Raw genomic sequence first — 25068 nt, 5'->3', positions numbered from 1 at the left:
ACATTATGCTACTACAATAAAAATGAGTTTACCTTAAGGCTTTCTACACATCTTTACTAGGGTTGCCAATGAATGTCGACGGCAATGTATTCCAACATAAATGCAAACACTCATAAAACAAGCAACTGATGAGATTTGGCTACTCCGGTGAATAAAGTCCCTGCTGAATAAGCAGCATGGCACATAATTTAATTTATGTAATAAAGATACTGGTAAAAACTCACCAGTTAATGAATGTCAAGTTTGTCAAACAAAATGTGATAAATTATCACAACATTTTCAGGATGTTACATTGACGTCCATGTTTTGTTATTTATAGACCAAATGAATAATGTAGAACTAAATAAACTGCTGTATATCAAAACATGCTGTGCAATTATAGACAATTTGTATGCCTGACACATTTAGCAGTGGCCATTTCTTCACCAGCATTGGCAGGTAAGAGCTATGAACTAACCATTCCTTTGGCTTATGCATTAGTATGATTGGTCGTGGAGACCAAGGGCACCTTGGCTTTAAATTCTGTCACTCCACTTACACAGTCATATCACAATGGAGCAGGTAACAGTTCCACATTGATTTCACATATTTTCCTGCTGACAGATGGATCTGCTGCAAACAGTTGTCACAGGAAGGTGAAGATATCAATGCTGTATCTCAAAAGTGCCTCTTCAGAAGGGCCGGTGCCGTAGTAGATCACATGCTCTTGGCCCAGTATAGATTTTCAATGAAAGATGTGGAAAGGGGTAAAAAATAAACATCTGGAGTCGACAGCAATGGTTTCATTCAGGTTTTACGTGTGAGTCACATAATGCTGAGTCACATAATTCATACAAGCATAACATGGATTTATCCTGAGAAATTCATTTGTATCTTCAAGTTGTCACAGAAGATGTTTTGAAGAGGGCAATGATGAAAATTCATGAAGAACAGATGTGTTCAGGGGAAAAGATGTGATCTGAGAAATGCCGATCAAAATATATCAAAAACTTGGCACACTGCAGCTTCTCCTTGGCTTTAACTTCAAATACAATTTTGTGCAGTAGGAAAAATGTTTCTCATACTTACTCTTGTAAAATATGTGTATTATCAGATGATTTTGAGGGACAGCTCAGATGTTAATGTTTCTATTAGCGAATTATTAGATTTTAGTGTATGTTAACTCAGCATTTTTTTTTCTTGCAGCTCCATGTGATGCCGATGCCTTCTTTTGTCACAGTAATATGTGCATAAACTACACTCTGGTGTGTAATGGCATGCAGAACTGTGTCTACCCCTGGGATGAGAATCAATGCAAAGGTGAGATGCAAAATCTAAGGTAGGATAATTGTGTTTTTAAATGTTAATTTAGTAGCATACTTGAAACAACTTGGTATTAAGCTTCAGAACCATGGACAGCAGCAGAGAGAGACAGGGCCCCCATGTAGGTATTACAGATAAACGTACAGTAAACTTGCTAAATTATTCATAACCCTTGAAAATTTTTACATTTTGTCACATTATCTATGCCAATATACAGGGGTTGGACAATGAAACTGAAACACCTGGTTTTAGACCACAATAATTTATTAGTATGGTGTAGGGCCTCCTTTTGCGGCCAATACAGCGTCAATTCGTCTTGGGAATGACATATACAAGTCCTGCACAGTGGTCAGAGGGATTTTAAGCCATTCTTCTTGCAGGATAGTGGCCAGGTCACTACGTGATACTGGTGGAGGAAAACGTTTCCTGACTCGCTCCTCCAAAACACCCCAAAGTGGCTCAATAATATTTAGATCTGGTGACTGTGCAGGCCATGGGAGATGTTCAACTTCACTTTCATGTTCATCAAACCAATCTTTCACCAGTCTTGCTGTGTGTATTGGTGCATTGTCATCCTGATACACGGCACCGCCTTCAGGATACAATGTTTGAACCATTGGATGCACATGGTCCTCAAGAATGGTTCGGTAGTCCTTGGCAGTGATGCGCCCATCTAGCACAAGTATTGGGCCAAGGGAATGCCATGATATGGCAGCCCAAACCATCACTGATCCACCCCCATGCTTCACTCTGGGCATGCAACAGTCTGGGTGGTACGCTTCTTTGGGGCTTCTCCACACCGTAACTCTCCCGGATGTGGGGAAAACGGTAAAGGTGGACTCATCAGAGAACAATACATGTTTCACATTGTTCACAGCCCAAGATTTGCACTCCTTGCACCAATGAAACTGACGTTTGGCATTGGCATGAGTGACCAAAGGTTTGGCTATAGCAGCCCGGCCGTGTATATTGACCCTGTGGAGCTCTTGACGGACAGTTCTGGTGGAAACAGGAGAGTTGAGGTGCACATTTAATTCTGCCGTGATTTGGGCAGCCGTGGTTTTATGTTTTTTGGATACAATCCGGGTTAGCACCCGAACATCCCTTTCAGACAGCTTCCTCTTGCATCCACAGTTAGTTAAGTTGGATGTGGTTCGTCCTTCTTGCTGGTATGCTGACATTACCCTGGATACTGTGGCTCTTGATACATCACAAAGACTTGCTGTCTTGGTCACAGATGCGCCAGCAAGACGTGCACCAACAATTTGTCCTCTTTTGAACTCTGGTATGTCACCCATAATGTTGTGTGCATTTCAATATTTTGAGCAAATCTGTGCTCTTACCCTGCTAATTGAACCTTCACACTCTGCTCTTACTGGTGCAATGTGCAATCAATGAAGACTGGCTACCAGGCTGGTCCAACTTAGCCATGAAACCTCCCACACTAAAATGACAGGTGTTTCAGTTTCATTGTCCAACCCCTGTAGCTGTTGAGGTTGGCAGCATTTGATTGCTAAAGCATTTACCTCTAGGAAAGGCTTGCAAATTGATAAGACACTTGCATAAAGAAGCAGCTGTGGAATAAATGGCTTTTATGGAATCTTATTTTGGTGGTATTATTTTTAATCTGTTAAGATCTTTTTGATCTCTTTGAAACATTTACAAAAATAAACAGCTTTTATGATATTAATTGAATCATTGGCAGTTCTGGATTGAATAGAGCCCTGGGCAAGCGGTCCAACAACAATCTAGGGGGATCCAAATGTCCAAAGTTTTTAAAAGTTGAATGAAGGTTTATGAATCCCATTTTGTAGAATATTCCAGTTTTGTCTGAACATTCTAAGTATTTTAGATTTTAAGCTAGAGAGAATAATGAGAATCGCAAGTTCATTATAAAACAGTGAAATATACCTTTAGTGACATGCTAAATCAGAAGCTAGAAATACACAAAAGAAACCCTGTTTCGGGATGAACTATAGGATAAATAAATTTAAAAAAAGACAAGCTCTTGGGGTGACCCAGAGTTGTGTCACCCTGGACAATGAGCCACATTTTACACGTAAAAGAACCAAGCTGAATTGAACTATCTTATTATATAAATTCTATAATAAAACATTATAAGGAACACTTGACAGAAAAGAAAAGACAGACAGACAGATGAAACTTTAAAAAATACTGCAACTAAATCACTTTAACTGTTTTAATCTTTCAGCCTCCAGTTCCTTTTGCACACATTGCTGCTACAGCTTCAATTTTACACTTAGAATTGCTGCTTTTATTGCCTGGGTTCCTGAGGTCAAAAACAGGAGTAGTGCAGAAGTAAAGAACATTGAGTGATCTCAGAGATTTAACCAAGGATTTCAGAACACGGGAGGTTTGATTCTCTTTTGGGACAGTTGGTTACTCTGGATTTTTATTTACAAGTAGCAAGGTAAGACGGTAAAGTAATATTCTCAATACACTACTAGACATTTTAAAAACCACACACTTTTTCTTCCAATTCACATTTATGTGCAATGTTTTTTGGATGTATCACATGAAATCCTGTTAAAATAGTGTTATTTGTTGTTGTAAAATGACAGAAAGTAAAAGATGTTCAAGGGGTATCAAAGCTTTTGCAAAGCTTTGTCCGTTCTATTTAAAGAAGGGAACCATTTTGGGTTACCCATTAGTCTCTCTTAATGATTTCCAGTCATATGAGATTAATTTTGCAGCTTCTCCATATGATCCTACAAGGAAATTCTCAATGTTAGCTTGTATTTGAAGAGATTCATGCTTAAAACAAGTGCCTGTAGTTATATGTACTATTTATGCAAATATTTCTCTTCACACACAAAGAAGACAAACAGAAAGCATTATTTTTGTACTAGATAAACAAACTGGGTCTGAATTTGTGCAAAACTGAGCAAGAAAAAAGCTCTCTAGGATTTCCAGTTTGTGTTCCTGCTATTTTCCTGCTCACAAATGTTTTCATCACTGTGAAAATGTCAAGTTTTATTCCCTTCCCCCCTGACACATCTCAGTGTGCAACTGGTTACTGTCCCTGAAGCTCAGTGCACAGTTCTGCGTTCATCCAGCTTTTAAATGCCACTGATCAGTCTAAAGGTTGGTATTGTCTGCACTGTTTAACTGAGCTTGCCGTTGCTGATACTCCTAAAACCAATGGTTGTTTTTTGAAGTGACGTCTTCATTTAGTTGTATGAGGCACCTGAAAGAAAGTGTCCTTCTCTGGTTTCTGATTACATCTGTTTGTTCTGATTTTCCCTTACTTGTATTCTTTATTTACTTGATCTTTCTGTTTTTTCTGTTGGAGAATGTTTTCAATCAACGGTTGGTACACAGTGCTTGCAACGCAATGTGCTTTACATATGACTAAAATGGGAGGTAACATACAGTTGGCAAAACATACAAAAATTAAATAATGAGGTAGCCAAGGCTAAGAATGGAAAGAGATGTACAGACATGTGTAGTTAACAGAGGTGATGTTGATAAGAAGCACTGAGGAAATGCAATTGTGTTAGTGATGATGAGGAGACACTAATGGTAGGCAAGAACATTTTAGGTTAGGGTGATAAACCAAGATCAAGATCACAAATAAGGATTTAAATAAATAGAAATAAACCACAGTCTACATTTAATTTGAACAACAGTTATATCAACTCATGACTCATAACAATAAAATAAATATAGGAAAGGTAATTATTGAAAATTAATATCAAGCCAAACTAAAAGTACAATAAAACTGGACTGTAATATGGCACCCTAAAGCTTTAGAGGCTGCCGTCTCGCAATACCACCCTGTTACTTTATAAACTTTAAAACATAGACATCAAGAACTTCAATAACTAATTCTGGAGTTATTGTGGGCAGATAAAGCACTAAAATTCAAATATTAAGAATTTTGAAACTTGAATACCTGGTGCCTTGGGATTGAACCCAGAAGAAAAGGACCCAGGATAATTTGACCAAGGAATAAAAAAAAAATAAGTGTGGAAACACAACTCATTACACACCTAAAAAACAAATTGTGACTCCCCTGATTCCCACCAGTGCAGAAGAAAACACTCTCTTCTGTGAATTTTACATAGTGTTGAAACCAGATATTTGCATACTGCGCACTGTACAAAATAACACTAACCTTTTTTCTCACTAGCTGACATTACATCACATGTAAAATGTTTCACGTTTTAGGTGAGTTTGGATTACCAAAGTTATTTTTATTTGCTAAAGGACAATAAATTCCTCAAAATCAGAAGTTTATCAACATTTGCTTGTTATTTCTACTGAGTTCGCCTTTAAATTGTATGACTTGGTTGAAACATTTTTAGCATCCTTCGACAAGCTTCTCACAATAGTTTGCCAGAATTATGACCCATTCCTCATGACAGAACCGGTTTAACTGAGTCAGATTTTTCAGCTATGCCCATATTTTTTATTGAATGGCTTTGTTAACCCCAAATCATTTGTTGTCCTTAAGATACTTTGTAACTAACCTTTGGAACCATTTGGAAGGCGTAGTTCTCAAGCTTTAACATCCTGGCTGATGCTTCCAAATGTTGCTTTAATATTTCCGAATAATGTTTTTTCTACATAATTCCATCTACTTTTTGAAGTGTATCAGTCTCCTCCTGCAGCAGAGCTCTCAAAATATGATGCTACCACAGCCATATTTCACAGTTCGGATTGTGTCCGCAGGCTTGCAACCTTTAACCATTTTTCTCTGCATTTTAAAATGGTCATTATGTCCATATATGACCATAGGACATGCCTGTAAAATCAACGTCTTTGGCCTTCTATGCATTTTGTAATATGGATTTTTTATGCTGCGCTAAGAGTAATAGTTTGTTTCTTTCTTTCGGAGTGGCTTTTCAGCCCATGTTGGTACAGGTCTGTGTGAAAAACATCAATAGATGTGCCTCCAATTAAATCAAATGTTGTAAGGTAACATTCTAAAAATATTCAAATCCATGCCATCATCCTCTGGACTTCCCCACTTTGTTTAAATGCACAGTTTCCGTGTGTGTAAAAAATCTTCAGACTTTAAAGTCATTCAAAATTCTCTTAAGAAATCTCATCATTGTGGCATTTAGCAAATATAAATAATTTTGATAAATTCTAACTTACCAAAAACAGGAAATGTTTAGGAGCATTTGAATTCAGACAATGAGGAAACACAGATATGTGTCTTTTTATACTTTGGATGTAAATATTCGTTTTTAACTGTAGTTCCCTGACTTTTCTGGGTACATTATGCTTTATACAAAATAATGCAGTTCTCTTCTTTTTATTTAAATTCTTTTCTACACATAAAAAAGTCATATAATGTAAGCAGGCAGAAAGTGAGTTCTTTAACAAGAAAACTATGAGACTTTGTGTCCTTACATGTTATTTTTCAACTGTTTAAAAAGATATAACCTCAATAACAAACAAAATCATAAAAACCTTTAATAAACCCCATAGCTTTTGTAACTACTCTCTGTGCTGTACAGCCTACTGAAGCAGAGGCATATTCTATGCACAGGATAACATTAAGCATTTGGAAAAAAATGTTTTTAAGTGCAGTGCTGAGATATTCATCTGCATTTTTACTGTTACAGTTGCAATAAAACCTTTGCCTAATTTTATCATGGCTATTAATGTTATTTTAATTTCACACCTGTTAAGATGAATTTGGGCCATTTTTTATCCTGGGTGGAATTGTGCTAGAACATACAGCTATATTGAGTTTTTAAAAGAAAGATTTAATTTTAAAGTTTTAATTTATTATAGATATTATACTCCTCACAGAGTCAACATAATACTTAAAGACTCAGATAATTCACCTGAACCTTTTAATTGACAGTGCTAAAGGTTTTTTTTACCTGACAAGGCCAAGGTCGAATAAATTCTCCTCCATGACCATTACTGACTGCAGCTGCCAGTATGAAAGTGCTGAATGATAGGACAGTCCAAGAAACTCAGTGAAGATCTAACAATTGTCTACCTACATAAGTTGGGAAATACTTCTTTGAAGCCATTTTGAAACAAATGTAGATGAGTCCTCAGCTCAACAACTGTATGTAAATAGGAACTTGAATGTATCACCACTTAGCCTAGGTACAGAAGAACACCCAAACGGTAATCCCCAAAATAAAGAAAATTGATTGGATGTTCAACCCAGAAATCACTAAGCCTCAAGGCAGCCATTCACTGGAAACTGCTGGAACACCCGGGTTATTGTCCACTATGAAGCAATAGCATGGCCTGAGATGGGTCCAGCCGGGTAAAAAATTATCTTCAGACATGACTTAAATATGCAGCTGCCCACACGGACAAGCCAAATTGCTTCTGCAGAGGAGCTGTATGGTCAGAGTCAAAACTGACGCTGTTTGGCCACAATGACAAGAATTGTGTTTTAAGGAGACAACGCAAGGCTATTAAACCTCAGAATACTGTGCCAACTCTCAAGCATGATGGTGGTATTACATAATTTGGGGCAGGTCTGGTGAAAACACAGGTACTGGGGGGCTTTGGGTTTGGAAGAGTAAAAACCGACACTTAGTAATTTATTAGATTTTTACACCGCTTTGCTTCCAAATCCCCCAAATGAAACTCCATTGCAAAATTTGAGTTATGCTTAAAAGTCAGGACCATTAGCCCATGAACACTCTTCTACAGAGAGGAGCCAGAATAATGCTTGACGCTTGTTGATAGCTGCGAAAAAAACATGTTGTCAAGGTGCAACTTGTTTTTGGACCATTTGACCAAATATTAATTAGTATATAATTGAGCCTGTTTATAATATTTTGAATCTGTGAGAATTAGAGAAACCCCAATAAATGCCTACATGAAGTGAATGTTTGTAAGTTGTGACTGTAGTACTGAGAAAATCTTCCTATATAGTTATTGATACGCATGCTGTTGTTTTTTTTGTTTCTCTGTTCTCATGTGTCTCTACCACTGCACAGAGAAAACTAATACCAAATTCCTGGACAACCTGAACTCCACAAACGGGGCCATAATAGGTGTGACTTGCTGCATCGTCTTCATCCTCCTTATCGTCTCCGTAATTGTTCAGATAAAGCAGCCACGTAAAAAGTACATTTTGCGACGAGAAGATTTCGACCCCACCATGTTTCAAGAGGTCTTCGAGCCCCCCCACTATGAGCTATGTACTTTACGGAGTGCCGCCACACCTACAGCGGCCTCTGCAGATTTGGTTGACTTGGCGGAGGACTTTGAGAACTACCACGCCCTTCGCCAGGCCTCCTCTCGCTGCATCCACGACCACCACTGTGGCTCCCCCTCTTGCCCCGGCTCCGCGCACATATCGCAGCTGTCGCTCAGCGGGCGAGGGAGCCGGAGTAACTTAAGTGCCCGCGACTCAGGGGCCGCTGCAGCTCTGCTTGCAGACCTTCCTCAACCACCCATGTCAGTGCGGCCCCTGCTGCCAGCCACGGGGAACCGCAGAAGCATCTTGGTCATGAAGCACAGCTACTCGCAAGAGGCGGCAGACAATGGATGCGACCTGGATGATGACCTGGAAGACGTTCCCACCACCAGCCACCGACTGTCGCGCCACGAAAAGGCAGTACAGCGGTCAGTATCCATAGATTTCTGATGAGGGGGGAACAGCAGGACCATAGTTAACAATGACAATGTTTGAAATGTGCAACGAATATTCACCTTTATTTGCTTTCTTTTTATTCGAGCTTTGTTATTAGTCTTCCTTTTGTTGTTTACCATTTTACCATTCACTTTTCTGTTTACCCTATTTACTTACTTCTTTTTTCGCCATCCCAAATTCTAACAAAGGGCTAAATACAGTGTCTCATCTTGCATGCTCGTCCTCAGATTTGTAGAGCATCCCAGTAAGCTTTCTATAATTCTTCATATGTATTTGAATATATTGAAATTAATCTGTTCTTTAAAGTTTGTCATATTATTGTTATTCATTCTAATTGTTTAGTATCTAATCTGTCAGTAGTTAGAAGGGCTTAATTTGGTGCCTTGTTCAATTTCCATACATTTTTGAAATTAATGCAAATTACAAAATATGCATTTAATTCCAAACAGAGAAAACAGAAAATACATTCTTTTGACATAAACATCTATTTTAATAACTAAAAATATGTTGTTATTGCACCTTGACAGCTTGAAAACAACTGTGTATTTACAAAAATACTGTGTAAAAGTATCAGAGAATTTAGAACTTTATCTGAACTTTGCATGCACCTTCTATGTACTTGTTCCAGAATATTCCTGATTTTACCGTAAGGGTTAACTACAGTATTGCATACAAGGCTCCTAAAGCCCATCAATTGGCAACTGAGGTTTATTACATTTACAGTATGTAGCACATAATGCATTCTGACCTCTTAATGCAAAATGAGTTTGATATTAAATGAAAGAGCCATAACATTTCAGGTTCTGCCTCATTGGCTCTTTGAGCAAACATGAATCAGAGTACAACACAACTAGGGTCTAGGAGACAATCCCAAGGTAAGCACGCTTATCTAACACTCAACACTTTTTCTTGTTGTTGTGTAGTTGTCATCTGCCCCTGTCAGTATATACTTTTGTCTGTTTTATTTTTCATTTTCTGTGACTTTTGCATGGGTTTTATATTTGTTTTACAAGTTCTGTTTTGATTTCTTTTTCTTTTACTGTGTATCAAGATGGTCTTTTTGCTTGTAGCCATCTTGCTTTTAAAGTGAGTTTGTTTGTCATTGTGATGCTTTTTCTATACGAACCACTTGTACATGTGTTAGCATGGTCTTAGAGACATTTTTGTTAAAGCTGATACCAGTTAATATGTTACACTGGTTATAATTTCTCCTAGTAGAACTACAGATCATTTTCGCCAACTTACATGACCTTCCCAGTTTACATAATACACTTCCTTCATTGGTATTGGATTGAAGACTTTATTTGAAGAAGTTTATTATAATATTTAGAAACTTAAATTAAGTAAATCCTAAAACTATGTGGCGAAATAACTTTTGCTTTTCTTTTTTTTTACATCGAGCACTCCACACTTAATTTGCACTCCATATTCAATTCAAGGTAACTTCGCTAAACAGTAAAGTGGCCCAGACAAGTCAACAAAATACAAAGCTACAACAGAAGTAATAAAACCTGCAGTGGTGGTGTGAATCTAAAGACAAGATCCCAAACAAAGTTGTCTCTAATTTTTTTGTGTTATTAAGCATAATTTGTGCTTTAGCACAACTTCCAATTGACCATTGATTATTTTTTGAACTGTCTGGGCCGCCGTAAAGCAGGCCAATGCACAAAATTTTTTATCTCAAGGCACTGTAAAAGAAAGTCTGGAATCATTTCAATTAATTCCAATGCAATCAACCCATATAGTCAGATTCACAATAGAATACTGTCCAATATCCATGAAACCTTTATTACTATCTCGAATTAAAGTCTGTAACTTGATTTTTTAAAAGTAATAAAATGGTAGTAAAACAAATTCCACCAGAAAGACAAAAATTAATTTAACCTTTGTCTTTTTTACTTTATTTTAATTTTCAGTGTAACTAACTCCGCCAAAAGTTGTTTTGGCATCAGCAAAGAGGATTTCGCAACTCTGCTGCTCAACCAACAAATAATTTTTTCCTCAAAATGTGGCATCATTTAGGGGAAATAAACAGCCTCATTATTATTGCCAATAAACGTTGTGTCAACACATGAAAGATCAGCTGAATACAATGTTTGGGTTGAAAAATGATGAAATACAGGAAGTCTTAAAACGTGTGTTCAAAATTAATCACAGGATGTCTTTATGGATAAGTAAAACAAATTTAAACATAAAACAAAAATTACAAAGTAGTATTTTGGAGTGTTACAGGGCCTATGGAGCTATTATAGAGCTGTTTCCTTCAGAGCAACCCCTGGTACGAGCTGGGAGGGTTTAAGTTGGTAAGAAATGAACAAGAAAACCATTTATACAGTAAGAGCAAACAAACTTATTTTTTTAAGATCAAAGCACAGAAATGAATGCAAACAAGGTTCTGGATTTTTTGTTTTTTATTAACTCAGAATAATTTTGCACTTTATTAATAAAGCACACTGATATTCCCTAAAGATGCCATTAATTACTCTTACGGGGGGAATCTTCTTGTAGAACTGCATGGCCTATCAGTTCTTGTTATGTAACATTCTATGTGCAAATGCTCCATAAAAATGCTTACATGAAGATGTGAAAACCCCATTGTGACACAATAAATTGTAAGTACTCAGTAGTAACATATAAGACTGTTGTCAGTTCATTTTAATCCAATTGATCATTGATAGTTTGATTTGGTAAATACATGACAGAACTATAAGGGGCTGCAGCTTCATGTGTGCATATAATGAAGTTGTTCCAACAATTACTACTCATTGTTTTGTCTCTTAGTGTTACAAATGTGCAGTCTCAATGTATGTGTGTCTGCTTATGTTGTACTTTATGTTGCATTGTCTCCATCATGTAGACTTCTTGAGAATAGTGCTATCCTGGAACAGTACGAACGGGCGTCAGTAACACATGACAAAGCGGAGCGGAGACTTAAACCAGCATGATGCTGCTGCTGCTGCTGCTGCTGATGATGCTGATGATGATGATGAAGGGACACTTTAATGAAATGGATACTGGAAGTGTATTCATGCACAAAGATTACAAAGGACTAGATGGAAACACTCTAGCCACAATGCTGTGAAGAATGGAGTTTTGAAAAACCGTGACCTCCGGTGCAGATGCAGATTGTTGAAATGCTTTGGCTTACTGTAACTTTTATATAAGAAACACGGTTCAAGGAGCGCAGTTTGGGCTGTAAAGTATGTGTCATTGTCATGAATCCCTTCTGACAACAAAGCCAGTTTGAACATTTTTAAGTTTTATTTTTTCAGCATGTCTGTTTTCCGTTAGTGGCATAAATGTTGGGATTTTTCACAACATATTATACAGGCTTGCAATTAGTCTAACCTCTTCAAAATTAAACTCTACCTAGTATTAACCTAGTTGAAATTATTACTGTGGGGATAAAGCAGAAGCATTTTTCCGTTGGATAAAAAACAAATGATGTATGGCTTGTGAATGCTCCTTTATTTTCCATTAAAGCATTAACATACATTAAAACTGGAAAAAAAAATACTTATTCATGTCATATGTGCTTTAGATGCTATTTAAAAAGCATGCACAGATGAGTGAAACATATCGCATGTTGTGTGGCTACATCATTACACAGCATTCTTTAATCATATCTTACTACTCAACTATTTAAGTTTGAGGTTGTTTTTTAATATGTTGAATAACCTTTTGACTGGCAGTTTTACTTTGAAAAGGACCTTTTTTTGACAAACATTTAAGTCTAAATGCCTTCTCTTCTATCGAAGCTTAATATCTTTGTATGAAAAGAGACTTTTATACCAGGAAAAAAATTTAAAGCAACAGTTTATACATTGCTCAACTTATCTTTCAGGGCTGATTTTATTGAGCTTTTTTAAAATAAATACAACAACTAAACTTCTCTTTGATTCGTTAGTGTCATTTAGTGTGTCCTCAGATTGTTGCGCAAACCACTGACGTCTCAAAATCCTAGACTTTTATAATGTCATTTAATGTGACTTTGTGTCTTTAGCCCAAAATTATTAATACCTTTAGCACATTTAGATTTGGCATTATATGTTTTATTCTGACTGGAAGTAGGATTAACAGTTTGGAGTGGCCCAGCCAGAGTGTGATAGAGAATCTGATCATTTATTGAGGCAACTAAAGAGTGATGGCAACTAGATATTGCAATATTAAAGAATTGGATCTCATCACCCAAGATAAAGCATCAAAACACCAGTGGAAACTTCATACTGGTTTATACCTTGTATGATGTTGGTGTATCTATGTTGGTGTATCTAAAAATGGCCAAAATATAAGGAAACAAGGAACATTTTGTGATACATTAGGTATGTGTGTTGCAAATAATGAACCCCTTGTTTTTTATCGTGCATTGTGTATTGGGATGAAGGGTCTAAAAGTTAAAGTCTGCTACTGCTCTGCAAAGGACAGCTTATGTTGTGCTGATATGGCTGTCCTTTTATTCTTTTTCCATACCTACTAATTAGCCTGACTATTTCAGGCTGAAAGTTCTAGACAGTCTGTGTGTAACCTTAAGTGGTCAAATAATCTTAGCTTAAATAATTAGAAAATAGGTCCCTAACTCACCTGCTGTCAGTCTCTCCAAGCATTTGACAGACCAAGGAGAGTCATCAGTGCAGACAGTGTTTGCATAGCATAACATGAGTATTAGCATAGCATTAATTAATGTAAGTATTATGTCAAAGATGTGATATTTTTGATTGGCACTTGCATTAACTCCATGGCAGTAGCACAGTACATATGAGATCTGAAATTGTGATGCTCATGCCACTAAATATTTTAAAATGCCACCTGGCTCAGCTGGAGATAAAATTATGTTTCCTACGTCTTCACATGCATAGAAAAGTGATGACTGAGCATTACTTACTTAAAGCTTATCTTCGTAAGTCATTAACACAAAGCAGATACGCAAGTATCATACAAATACAAGTGTATTTGTATACATAAAAAAAAAACACAAAGATAAAGTATAATGGGGTATAATGACAGTGTTTCTCCTTTTTGGCTTAGTTTTTTAAGCAAGTAACGATTGATGTATTATTTGCTGTTTTTTTTTTTTTTTTTTTTGGTGTATAATTTGAAGATGATATAAACACCAGAACATTTTTGGTAACCTGGTATGTCAACCCTTATTAATGAAAAAGGGTGTACTTTCGTTATGACACAACAAAGGAAAAGAACAGTCAAGTTCTCCAAAGAGGCAGAAACGTTTTGTAAGAGAAACTGACAAAAAGATGAAATTGGTTTGTGTTTACAATCATGAGGATTATCATAATGATTATACATTCATTATTCATAAGCTAAGGCCTGGTCAAAATCAAAGTTACACCAAATAAGCTGAGCTGTCAGTCATTTTAGATGATTTATTGAGCATACTGGATTATCAGTCACAGTGCAGGATGGGGAAAAAGTCTCATTGGTGGTGTTTTATAGCAGCCTGTTTAGCAACAGCAGTTATTAGATGGTTTCATTTTGTGCTAATTAAACACAAAAAGAAAAGACGTTTGCACTTTTTACCAAATTCTTTTGCTCTTGGGTCGGTGCAAATATTAGTGATAAATTTGACTGTGGTCTTTCCAAAACATGAATATTCTTCTCTTTTTTTGTTTTTTTGCATCTGTTCTGTCATTAATTTAATTGGATTTGTGTACTTTTATTATAGCCTTTTGGCATGACCTAATCTCCCTTGAACTTGGTGCTATAGATTGTTGCCCTGACATTCACCGTGATATTTTTGGTGCATAAAATTCAATGTCAAAAGGTTCAAGAGATTAAGGTCTTGACTTTTATGTCTGTCCAACATCACAGATGTAATATTTTGGTATTTGAATGCAGAACGTTTTTTCAACCTACTATCATTTTTTTGAACTAGCCTGTAAGTCTTCTTTTTTAGGCCTATGAAAAGTATCCACTCTAGAATGAATGATGCCCTAGATGAACCATTTGTTGTGCAGTCCAAATATTCCCGACTCACACCCAAACACACACACGCACGCATTTCCCCAACAAAGCCCATTTTGCTAAAAACAGTCTATTTTTATTACATAAGTTATTAATCAATTAATAAAAAAAAAAAATTTTGATGGAGATGATCATATCCCAGTCCAGATTAAGTGAAAAAGCCATTTAGCTTAACACCAAATGGCAACCTGCAAATAAGGTTACAGTTTCAGCATGATTAGCTACTTCCTGTTGACTGCAATGTATTCCAAAAAATAAAGAATAGGGTACAACTGACTCCTTTGGTTACTCCTTTGTGCTGCCCTCCATGGTGAGCCAAATCACCCATATCAAAAACCTCCACTGTCTTTGTTAATATAAGGCATATTTCACTAAAGGCTCTTTTTCAGAGGGTGAATTTCACAGAAACTATTTATTCCCATTTCCAGATTCATAACTTACTTAAATCCCGAGTTACTAAAAAATAATTTACTTACTTTTTTCTAGGCTGTACTGTGAGTGATTATGCAATGCTTTTATTAGGAACATAAAAGCACTACTGTCAATTGATTAAATTAATTCTGATTGTGATTATCTGTTATGATGACTTGGCCAGTTCACATCCCCCTGTGAGTCTTTTTTTTCTTATACCGTTTTGTCTAAATATGTGCTTTTTTTCTTACTGTAAACATAATAATTTGAATTTACCATCTACACTATGTACTTTTTCCGTTATTAGTGTGATGTACTTCATGCATTATTTAGATTTGTGTTCTTCTCACTTAATAACATATACACAAGGTCATACATATTTCTGACAATACCAATAAAATATTTTGTTTCTGTTGATACACTGCAGACTTTTTCTGTGTTGTTTCTTAGTTCACAATCCAGAAAATGGTAAAAGTATCTAGCACAGCTTGCACATGCTCTTATAAATCTCTCCATTATACATACACATGCACTCACATAGTTGCAAACTCATCTGCCAAATCAGAGATGGGGGTGGAATAATCTCTAATTGAGAAGTCCGAATCAGATCAATACCATGCAGGCCAGGCAGCAGGTAGAAATGGAACGGATTTTCAGTAATAATGTCTTTATTTCTCTGCAGATACATCAGACAGATGCATCATTCTGCTGCATCTTGCCAGGTTTGACATCATTTGGAGCTAAGGTTTCTCTCCTGTGTGCATTCTGAGAGATGAACTGTTGCCCTGAATAACTTTACTGCTGTAGAATGTGTTGTGATTAGAATATATTTTTTAAGTTTTCTAAGTTTTTTTTCTTCCTCCTTCTTGGCCTTGGATGATAAAGGTGCACCCCCCTCCCCCTTCCCCAAATACCCAACCAACCCCGACCCCCTTCAGTGCTCCCCTATGCTGCTCCACACCAGGTTGGGGTTGATGAGCAATGGAGCAATTGATTTTAGATAGAAGACTGACTTTTTTTTTTTTTTAAGTGAAGTACCTTTAATGTAAAATTGTTCTTGGATGACAAAAGGACAGAATCAGGTTTCTAAAAACTTTTTCATGTATCCATCAAAACATACTAAACATTGCACATATTTTCAGTTTTGATGTCATGTTTTTGCAGTAGAGAATCGGACTGTTTTTATATCAAAACAAATGATGGAACAGGATATGTGAAATAAAATCATGGTAGAAGAATGAATCAGCTAATCCTTTAACATTTATTTAATAACACTTCAGTAGCACTTTGTCTTTTTTCTGTCACACTTAAATCAGTTTGAGACTTGTTTTTGTTGGTAATTTTGTTTTTGTTTCTTTATCTAATTTAGCTTGTATTTGATAAGAAAAGAAAATGATGGACCGAATTGTTTTAAATAAACTAATGCTTTCTGATTTCATTGTGGTGACACATTTTTTTCACACAAGTTCTATATTGCTATTACATTCTATTCAGCAGCCCACGTTAGATGAATATAGGAGAGTTAAAGGAAAACACTGACAGTTATGTGTCTTTATCTGTAGGCTACAGATTTTTAGAAAATCAGAGTGATACAAATTGTACAAAAGCTCAAAATATTTCATTTTAATAAGCTTAGTAGTTAGGGTGTATAATATTTTTTTATGAAACAGCTTAGTTGCTTATTTGTTTTTGGATTTTTTAATGAGTCGAAAAGCTTATCTTCAAAGTAAAAAGCAGTGTTTTTAAGCATGTAAAGATCTGAAAGCAATATACTCCGTGGGGACATGTTCCATATGTCAGTGAACCTGTCCATCACCATTGCAATCAAGAAGGGGCTCAAAGCTGATGTGATCCCACTCCCTACCTTGAACCCATCTAACAATTCTACCACACATCTTGCCACTGTTTCTCTGTTCCTGTTCATGTTGTGCACCAATCTCACACACACCATATTGGCATTCATGTTACAGTGATAAGAGGCACTATAGTTCCAGTAAAATTAGGTCTCCAACATACAAAGACATTTGCACCGTTTTATCCTCCTATGTGGAAGCAGTTTGGGGATTGGTCCATTTCAGTTCATTTCTTTCCAACTTGACAGTGCACCAGTGGACAAAGAGAAGTCCATACAGATATGGATAAGATAGTTTATTGTGGAAAAACTTAACTGACCAGCACAGAGTCCTGCACTCAACCGGATAGAACATCTCAGGGATGAATTAGACCAGAGATTGAACCATCTTGTTCCATATCACTGCCTGACCTCACAAATATTTTTCCGATAGAATGGTCAAAATTCACCTAAACACCTAAAGATGAAATCTTTATTATTATCGAGTTTTGAATGTGCTTCTTTAATGAATTAATTGGCATCAGCTTGAACACTAGGGACTTCTAATGAATCTAGAGGGTGTGAAGAGAAACTTTGTAGCTTAATTAAAAAATTCACCCAAATATTTCTGGTCTAATAACAGTTGTTAAATAAAATGGAAAATACACTGAGAAAATAGAAGATCTTTCTTGTGCAGTCCAAAAAATGCATGTTAGGTTGTTGTGTCCCTCTAGACTGCCGTTTGGTATGAGTGTGTGCTAACTTTGTTTTTGGTTTTTTTTTTCTTTGTCCAGTGACTGCTGCAGATATGCGCCTATCTACCCTGCAGCACTGCAAGAAGATGGATGGATGGATGGATGGATGGATGGATGGATGGATGGAAAAAAGTAGAAACATGGTGGTAGTCAAAAATGCCAAATAAACAACAAGTCATGAGGTATCCACAAAAAAAATCATATAAGTAGAAATTCTACCCTTCATGTCATATAGCCTAACTTGTGGCATAACAAATATTTGTACATGTCTTTTTGCAACAGCATTTCATTATATTAACATATACTTCAAAGTATTTGTAAACACAATAAATATGTTTTATTCCAGAAGCAAATACATTTGTACAAAGATATTTGTTCACTGTAATCAGTGTATCAATATGACATTATGAATTTATTTTTGCTTCTTCTTTCCATACTCCAATCCAGTAGATGGCGATAAGCTTACTACAAATAAACTCTAAAGTAGAAGAAGGGCAGGACAAAGTCATGCGCCCTGCTGAGGTTGGAGTAGTTTAGTATTAATTGTTTTGTATCAATGTTCTGTTATAGGAACACGCTTATATATTTATTCAGTGCGGTAGTCTAATAATCACTGCTTTTTACTGGCTTCCCGGCAAGAATAATGATGGCTTACACTCACATTTTGAAAGTCCTGCACAGGAATCTGAGACAAACCGCGACCCAACTCCGTGTTCACCAATGCTACGTAGTCCACATGCCCAGGACAGTGTCCACAACACCAGGATTGGCCCTTCTCGGGACAAAGGTTTCTTCACTGAGCTGTCTCACTGAAACTCGGAGACACCAGGCTCTGTCTGTCCATTGTACAGCCGAAAACAGAAGCAGCCCCGAGGAAAGGGGCAAGTCGGTGTCCAGGTATCAGAGTGGGACCCCTAAACCTTCAGCTACTCAGAAAGGTATGCAGGGCGAAGACAAGACAGTGACTAGCGTCACCATTTGTCTGTGGACTGGTTTCTCTGAGCTTAGTAGACCAAACGCACCTTACTGCGCACAATCACACTGGTATGATGTTCTGTAGACTGCATCTGACCTGCTCTGTTTCTTGCAGTTAAAGAGGCTGGTAGAGATTTCAGCTACTTGATAGTAGTTCTCATCGGGCTGGGAGTGACAGGTGAATAAATGCGTATGCTGTCTGGGAAAATATGAAAACAAATACGGAGGGTTTTGATTCCCAGGCTTTATTGGTGTCTTTTTGTCTGAATGTTGCAGAAATCCATAAATCAACCCATTAGTCTCGGTCCATTCTTCCATGTTTGCATCCATCTATGTGATCATATCTCTTTTTATCCATTATTATTTGCGTCCACTCAACAATCAGTCTCTGTATATCCATCCATCCATCCATTAATTAGTCTATCTGTCAGTCTCCATCAGTGGGTCTTTCCATCTGTCTCTTTGTCCATCCATCTTTTTTGCCTTCCAGTTTTACCACAACCTATCCATCTGTCCACAACCCACTTGTTTCCCCCCCTGCTCCTTTTAGTTCTGTGTTTTTGCAATTTCTATATTTGTGGAACTTTTTGCTAAATAATGTCCATTAAAACTAGCTGAAAATGAATGAGAACGTATGGAGTTATGATATTGAAATATGCACGAACCCTGTGAATATATTTTACCAATATCACCACAAATACATTTATCTAAGTCATTTCAATTTGCATTATAACAGTGAGCATTACTAGAATGTGTATTTCGGTTTTAGGTGGGCTGCTCTATGTGGTGTTTCAGGAGCTGTTTTCCTCCTCAAGCCCAAATAAAGTCTACAGCAGAGCCTTTGACCAAGTTAGATCCCACACAGAGGTGAGAATAAGACTGTAGACTGCTGAGGACCAACAGCATCTCTTTTGGTTCAGTTCAGACCAAAGTAACGTACACACAAACATTTTAATCCATCTGAAATGCAGGTAATCGGTGCGTTTGGCGAGCCAATCAAGTGCTATGGTGAGACTACGCGTCGAGGAAGAAGGCAGCAGGTCAGGTGGGCTTTAACACCAAACAAGTTCTACAAATACCTTAAAATGACTAGTGATCAGTGTCTTTTTGGTGGTTTTACAGTGACTTTCTGCTTGCCTCCATTTCCTCTTTCAGTCATGTGGAGTACCTGAAGGATGGACTGAAACATATGCGACTAAAATTTTACATTGAAGGCTCAGAGCCAGGCCTGAAAGGAACTGTGCATTCAGAGTCAAAGGAGGTATGTACTTTACCTGGCAAAAGTATTCGTACTAATTGTACTTTTTCACATTTTGTCAATTTCAAATGAAATAAGTACATTATGCAGTTGTATTCAGCAGCCATATTGGATGGCTAGCATCTGCGAACAGCAGTTTATACATCTTCCCAGTTTCTCAGTAGAATTGTAGACTTTGACGGGGCCATTTTATGGATCAATATGTTTTGATCTAAATTATTGCATGGTAGCTCTGACTATGTTTAGACTGGTCCTGGTAGAATGAGAAACTCTGTCATAGTCTCAAGTTTTTGGCAGCCTCTAACAGACTTTCTTCCAGGATTGCCCTGTATTTAACTTCATTTGTTTTGTTTTTTCATCAACTCTTACCAACTTTCTTATTCTATTGAAAAAAGCATTCCTATAGCAGGGGGCTGCCTTTTGCATCTAGGCTAAAAAGTTCAATTTTGGTCTCATCTGACCAGATTTCCATCTTGCACATGGTCACTGTGTCATCTATATGGCTTTTGGGAAACTATAAACAGTACTTCTTATAGTTTTATTTCAACAATGGCATATTCCTTACCACTCGTCCATAAACATCCACTAGTTGTGGTGTCTACAGATTCTTCTGCCTAAGTTGTGGATCTTTGCTGCTCCTCCAGAGTGTATATTTGCTGCTTCTTTAATTAATGCTTTTCTTTTCCTGGCCTGTCAGGTAGATGGCCATATCCTTGTAGGTTTGCAGTTGTGCCATACTTAAATTTAATAAGATGGATTAACTGGTGCTCTGTGAGATGTTGAAAGTTTTAGTTATTATTATTGGTACCATGTCCCTGCTTTAAAGTGCCTGTGACATCAAATTTTCATGAAAAATTACATTTATGGGAAGGAAACATTGATAGAATATTTTAAAAAGTAAATTCATGCCACTGAAATGAACGGTTGTTGAGATACAAGGTCATAAATTTCACTAAAAAGGCATTTCCAGGCTCCTTTGTTGGGCTCTTGTGTGGCATCAGAGGGGAACCCCTGCAAGTAAACTCACTGCTGCTACAATGGCCAGCAACACAGACAGCAAAGAATTTGATATTTCTTTAGATATATTTCAGTCGCTATCACATAGAGATGCAGCAGAGTCAGAAGAACAAAGTCAGCTTTCATCAGATGGCAGAGCACCAGTGCTGCGGCCTGCGGACGTCGACCAGAGTCTATTTTTGCCGGATGCCGGAGCACAGCCAGAGTCAAAAAGCATGAATGGTACCGCACCACCAGGAAACAAATCCAGCACAATATCCAGATTTTCAAAATAATTCACTAAAGACAGACTAGAACCCGCTGTATTAATAAATACACATATATATTTATACATACACGTGTATGTATTAGCAGTTGTTAACAATAGATCAGTTACTGGGTTAACTAAGGTATTATAAACCGAGCAATTAAACATTAAATGCACCAAATTAGGCAACAAATTAATTCAGGGAACAAAACATAAGTAAATACCTGGATGCATAAAATGAAAAATTAACAGTTTAACTTCCACAGAATGAGTTGTTTCGGACTTGCTACCACTTTGTCACCGGCTTTTAGTGCGAGAGCTGCGTATGGTTCTTGGAGCTCCTCTGGGCTACAGAGGGACTGGACCAGAGCAGATACAGTGTAAATCCAGGGTTACAGTAAATAAGGCACTGAGTGAAACAACCGGAGGCAAAGTGAGCAGCGTGGAGCAACAGCAGCAAACACAAGAGATGATTCAAGATCTGAAGACACTACCTGGTGTGACATTTGTTTTTACTTTATATTAGAGTCTTTAGAGAAACATTTATTTAAATATATCGTATGCGCCTGTAATTTGTCTTATTTTAATAATAATAATTTTGGAATATTAATAATAAAAATTACAATTTTTTATTTTTTTATTATTAACAATAGCTGCCTATATCAAAATGTATTTTGCAACAAGGAAGTGTTCTTACCTGCTGAGCCCAGATCTGTTTAGCAACAGCAGCAACAACCTTTTGTTTTGGTGATCTTTTCCCATCAGATACTCTGAACAGCGTGGCTATAGACTCTGCTTCAACATTCTCCTTCGTCTGTAAAATATCCTGACCTCTGACATGATTTCTCTTGTCGATTCAGAGGTTTCTTGTTCGAAGCAGTTTACAGAGAAGTCCTCCAATCACAACTGGCTGTGCTTGGTGGAACCAGCCCATCTGTCCCTCCTCAGTTTTCCAGCTCTGATCCAGGCAGCTCTGTTCCTCTTTGCTTCAGGAAAATAGTGCAGACTAACGACTGCTGTTGTAGTGTTGCTGCCACCATCAGCAATTTCAATTTAATTCAATTCGATTTTATTTATATAGCGCCAATTCACAACACATGTCATCTCAAGGCACTACACAAAGTCAATTCAATGGAATCATAAAGATTTCAAGTCAGGTTCATATATTCCAATTAATCCTAACAATTGAACAGGGCAGTGAAAGTTAGTTATTTATTCAAATTGGATAAAACGTTTTTCTATCTAAGGAAACCCAGCAGATTGCATCCAGTCAGTGACTTGCAGCATTCCCTCCTCCCGGATGAGCATGTAGCGACAGTGGACAGTCACTGGCGTTGACTTTGCAGCAATCCCTCATACTGAGCATGCATGTAGCGACAGCGGAGAGGAAAAACTCCCTTTTAACAGGAAGAAACCTCCAGCAGAACCAGGCTCAGTGTGAGCGGCCATCTGCCACGACCGACTGGGGGTTTGAGAGAACAGAGCAGAGACACAAAGAGAACAAAGAAGCACTGATCCAGGAGTACTTTCTATCTGAAGGAAAAGTAAAATGTTAATGCAATGCACCATTTCATTATATTAACGCTGTTTTTAAAGCAACTTGGCTTCTATATGAACAGTTTATCATTGACGCTTGTAACAAACTGCTATTAAAATCTTTTAAAAGGATAAGTGAACTAAAATGGCCAGTACAGGAATAAGGTTGACAAATTAATAGCAAATAGTTAATTCTCTTGTTTTTTGGGTTACATTTGTTAGGGTTGTTTATTATGCTTTATTCGCTCACATCTTTTCTCTGGCTCACTGGTCCGCCATTACTTGGTCAAAATATCTTCCTTACTGGAGTTTTATTGCTGTTGTCAACTCCAATATAAATGATTGTCCTTCCATTTAGCTTCCAGGTCAGCTGAGTTGTTGGTTTTATTTTATTTGCGATTCAAACAAATTTGTAGGACATGTTGATTTGTGATGTTAACTAGTCATTCAGACGCCTGTGGTTACGAGCCTTGTCTTATTTTCTTTTTAGCTTTTACGTTGTTTTGTGAAGACACAGATCACATTAAAAGAACTTTACAAAACATCAGTACGCTTCACCTTAATTTCTGACTGGAGATACAACGTTCACACAGTGAATGACCGGAGACTGTATAATTGAAATATGCTTATTTTGTGTCACAATTGTTTTTTCATGCCTTTAATCCTCATATCGTGTCAATTACTGCCCAATTCCTTCAATATATAGATGTTTTCTTTCAGTTACTGCATTTGTGGGAAAAGCGTGTCACAGGCACTTTAAACTACCCCAAACTTTATCATTGACCTTTCTGGTCTTCTCCTTGTTCTTAATGCTGTTTGTTCACTCATGTTCTCTAACAAACCTCTGAGAACAGCTATTACACAAGGGTGGACTATATTTATGAATCAGGTGACTTTGACAGGTACTTTGTTGCAGTGGATTTTATTTAGAGATATCAGGATAAAAGGTGCTGAATACAAATGCATGCCACACTTTTCAGAATATTATCTGTATGATTTAACTTTCACTTTGTGATAGGCCAAGACTACTTTGTCTTGGCCTATCACATAAGATCCTCATAAATAACAGTGAAGCTTGTGGTAATAAAATGACAAAATGTGAAAACGATCAGGAGGTATGAATATTTTTGCAAAGTACTTTGGTTCTATTTAGATTAATATTAGTTTTGTAATTATCTGCTTTCTTATCTGTTTTATCATTTTACAGAACCCTGAAACTGGAAAATATGAATTTCGTTATATATTTGTGGACATAGACTCCTACCCTAGAAGGACCATTATTGTGGAAGACAACAGATGAAAAAGATTTCTACAACTTCACAGCATTTAAAATCAGGGAAAGGGTGTCTATCTAAAATGGAGATGTTTGTGTCAATAGATTAAAACCTTGCTCATTAATTTTTGCAACAGTTGTGGTTGATTAAAAGTCATTTTTGTCAAAACAGTCAAAGTCAAATGTCTTTATAAATAGGATTTGTATTGGGATAAAATTGTGAATTTTAATTTTAATAAGACCTGATGTTTTATCTCGTGTTTCCGTGCTTTTTGCTGACTTTGCTCAGATTTGTCTTTACATATTTTTAAAGCTTAGAATTGACGTATTCTAGCAAAGAATTACTTTTAAAAAATATTTTATATTTTCAAACTTTTAAAATTGGTAGCTCAGCAGTATAATAGGGTGCATTCTAAGTTATTGGCCACCAGATGGCGAGAAAAAATGGATTAAAACTTTGCTATGTTTCCTTGTGGGTTTAAAACTATTGTAACAATATTTGAGGCATTTTTTAATTTTATTGTAACTGAACATATCATCGCTGAAGTGTTGTTTAACTGAAGCAGTTATGTTAAAGACATTATTTTGGCCTTTCAAAATAATGTATCCTTATCTAAATATGTCTTTTTTTTATAACTCATGGATTACAGTGGTAGGTTATAGATTCCTAATGGGCCTATTTAAAAAAGCCATTGTGTTGTTAAACGACTTTAACCAACTTGCAGGAATCACCAGCAATTCTTCAGCAATGTTGAAGTTACCCATATTTTCCACTCCATTTACAGCTTTTCAGTCAAACTGTCTTCAAGGAACCACTACTGAATCAGTCAACAAGGGGTTCAGTTGTTGTTATTGTTACTGTTTTCTCATGGCTGTTTACA

General features: G+C 36.8%; 2 protein-coding genes across 7 annotated transcripts in view; both read left to right on the top strand.

Moving 5' to 3' along the window:
- Nucleotides 1-16677, top strand: part of neto1l (neuropilin (NRP) and tolloid (TLL)-like 1, like) — a 139402-nt gene extending 122725 nt beyond the window's left edge. For 4 of the 6 annotated variants that reach the window (XM_047350384.1, XM_047350381.1, XM_047350380.1 and 1 more), the window contains 4 exons: nucleotides 1186-1299; nucleotides 8250-8880; nucleotides 9709-9783; nucleotides 15978-16677. In XM_047350384.1, coding sequence (XP_047206340.1) covers nucleotides 1186-1299; nucleotides 8250-8880; nucleotides 9709-9769 — 806 coding nt within the window. In that variant the 3' untranslated portion in view covers nucleotides 9770-9783; nucleotides 15978-16677. Of the gene's footprint in view, nucleotides 1-1185; nucleotides 1300-8249; nucleotides 8881-9708; nucleotides 9784-11765; nucleotides 12816-15977 lie in introns of those variants that run through there. The other 2 variants (XM_047350382.1, XM_047350383.1) reach the window with 2 other exon arrangements.
- A 1682-nt stretch (nucleotides 16678-18359) lies between these two features.
- Nucleotides 18360-24440, top strand: timm21 (translocase of inner mitochondrial membrane 21). The gene is made up of 6 exons (XM_047349749.1): nucleotides 18360-18819; nucleotides 18972-19034; nucleotides 19626-19723; nucleotides 19828-19901; nucleotides 20012-20117; nucleotides 24122-24440. The coding sequence occupies exons 1-6, from the start codon at nucleotides 18525-18527 to the stop codon at nucleotides 24212-24214; spliced, it is 729 nt and encodes a 242-aa protein (XP_047205705.1). The 5' UTR covers nucleotides 18360-18524; the 3' UTR covers nucleotides 24215-24440.
- The last annotated feature ends 628 nt before the right edge of the window (nucleotides 24441-25068 follow it).

Source organism: Girardinichthys multiradiatus, chromosome 21 (genome assembly GCF_021462225.1).
Source record: "Girardinichthys multiradiatus isolate DD_20200921_A chromosome 21, DD_fGirMul_XY1, whole genome shotgun sequence".
Taxonomy (NCBI): Eukaryota; Metazoa; Chordata; class Actinopteri; order Cyprinodontiformes; family Goodeidae; genus Girardinichthys; species Girardinichthys multiradiatus.
This window is presented reverse-complemented; position numbering and strand designations above follow the sequence as displayed.

Bases quoted from the DNA above. Each gene is read 5' to 3' on its own strand.
- timm21 (XM_047349749.1), top strand. From the start codon at position 18,525: ATGATGGCTTACACTCACATTTTGAAAGTCCTGCACAGGAATCTGAGA. The intron at 19,035-19,625 runs GTGAATAAATGC...TTTCGGTTTTAG, and splicing joins CATCGGGCTGGGAGTGACAG to GTGGGCTGCTCTATGTGGTG. The intron at 19,902-20,011 runs GTGGGCTTTAAC...TTCCTCTTTCAG, and splicing joins GGAAGAAGGCAGCAGGTCAG to TCATGTGGAGTACCTGAAGG.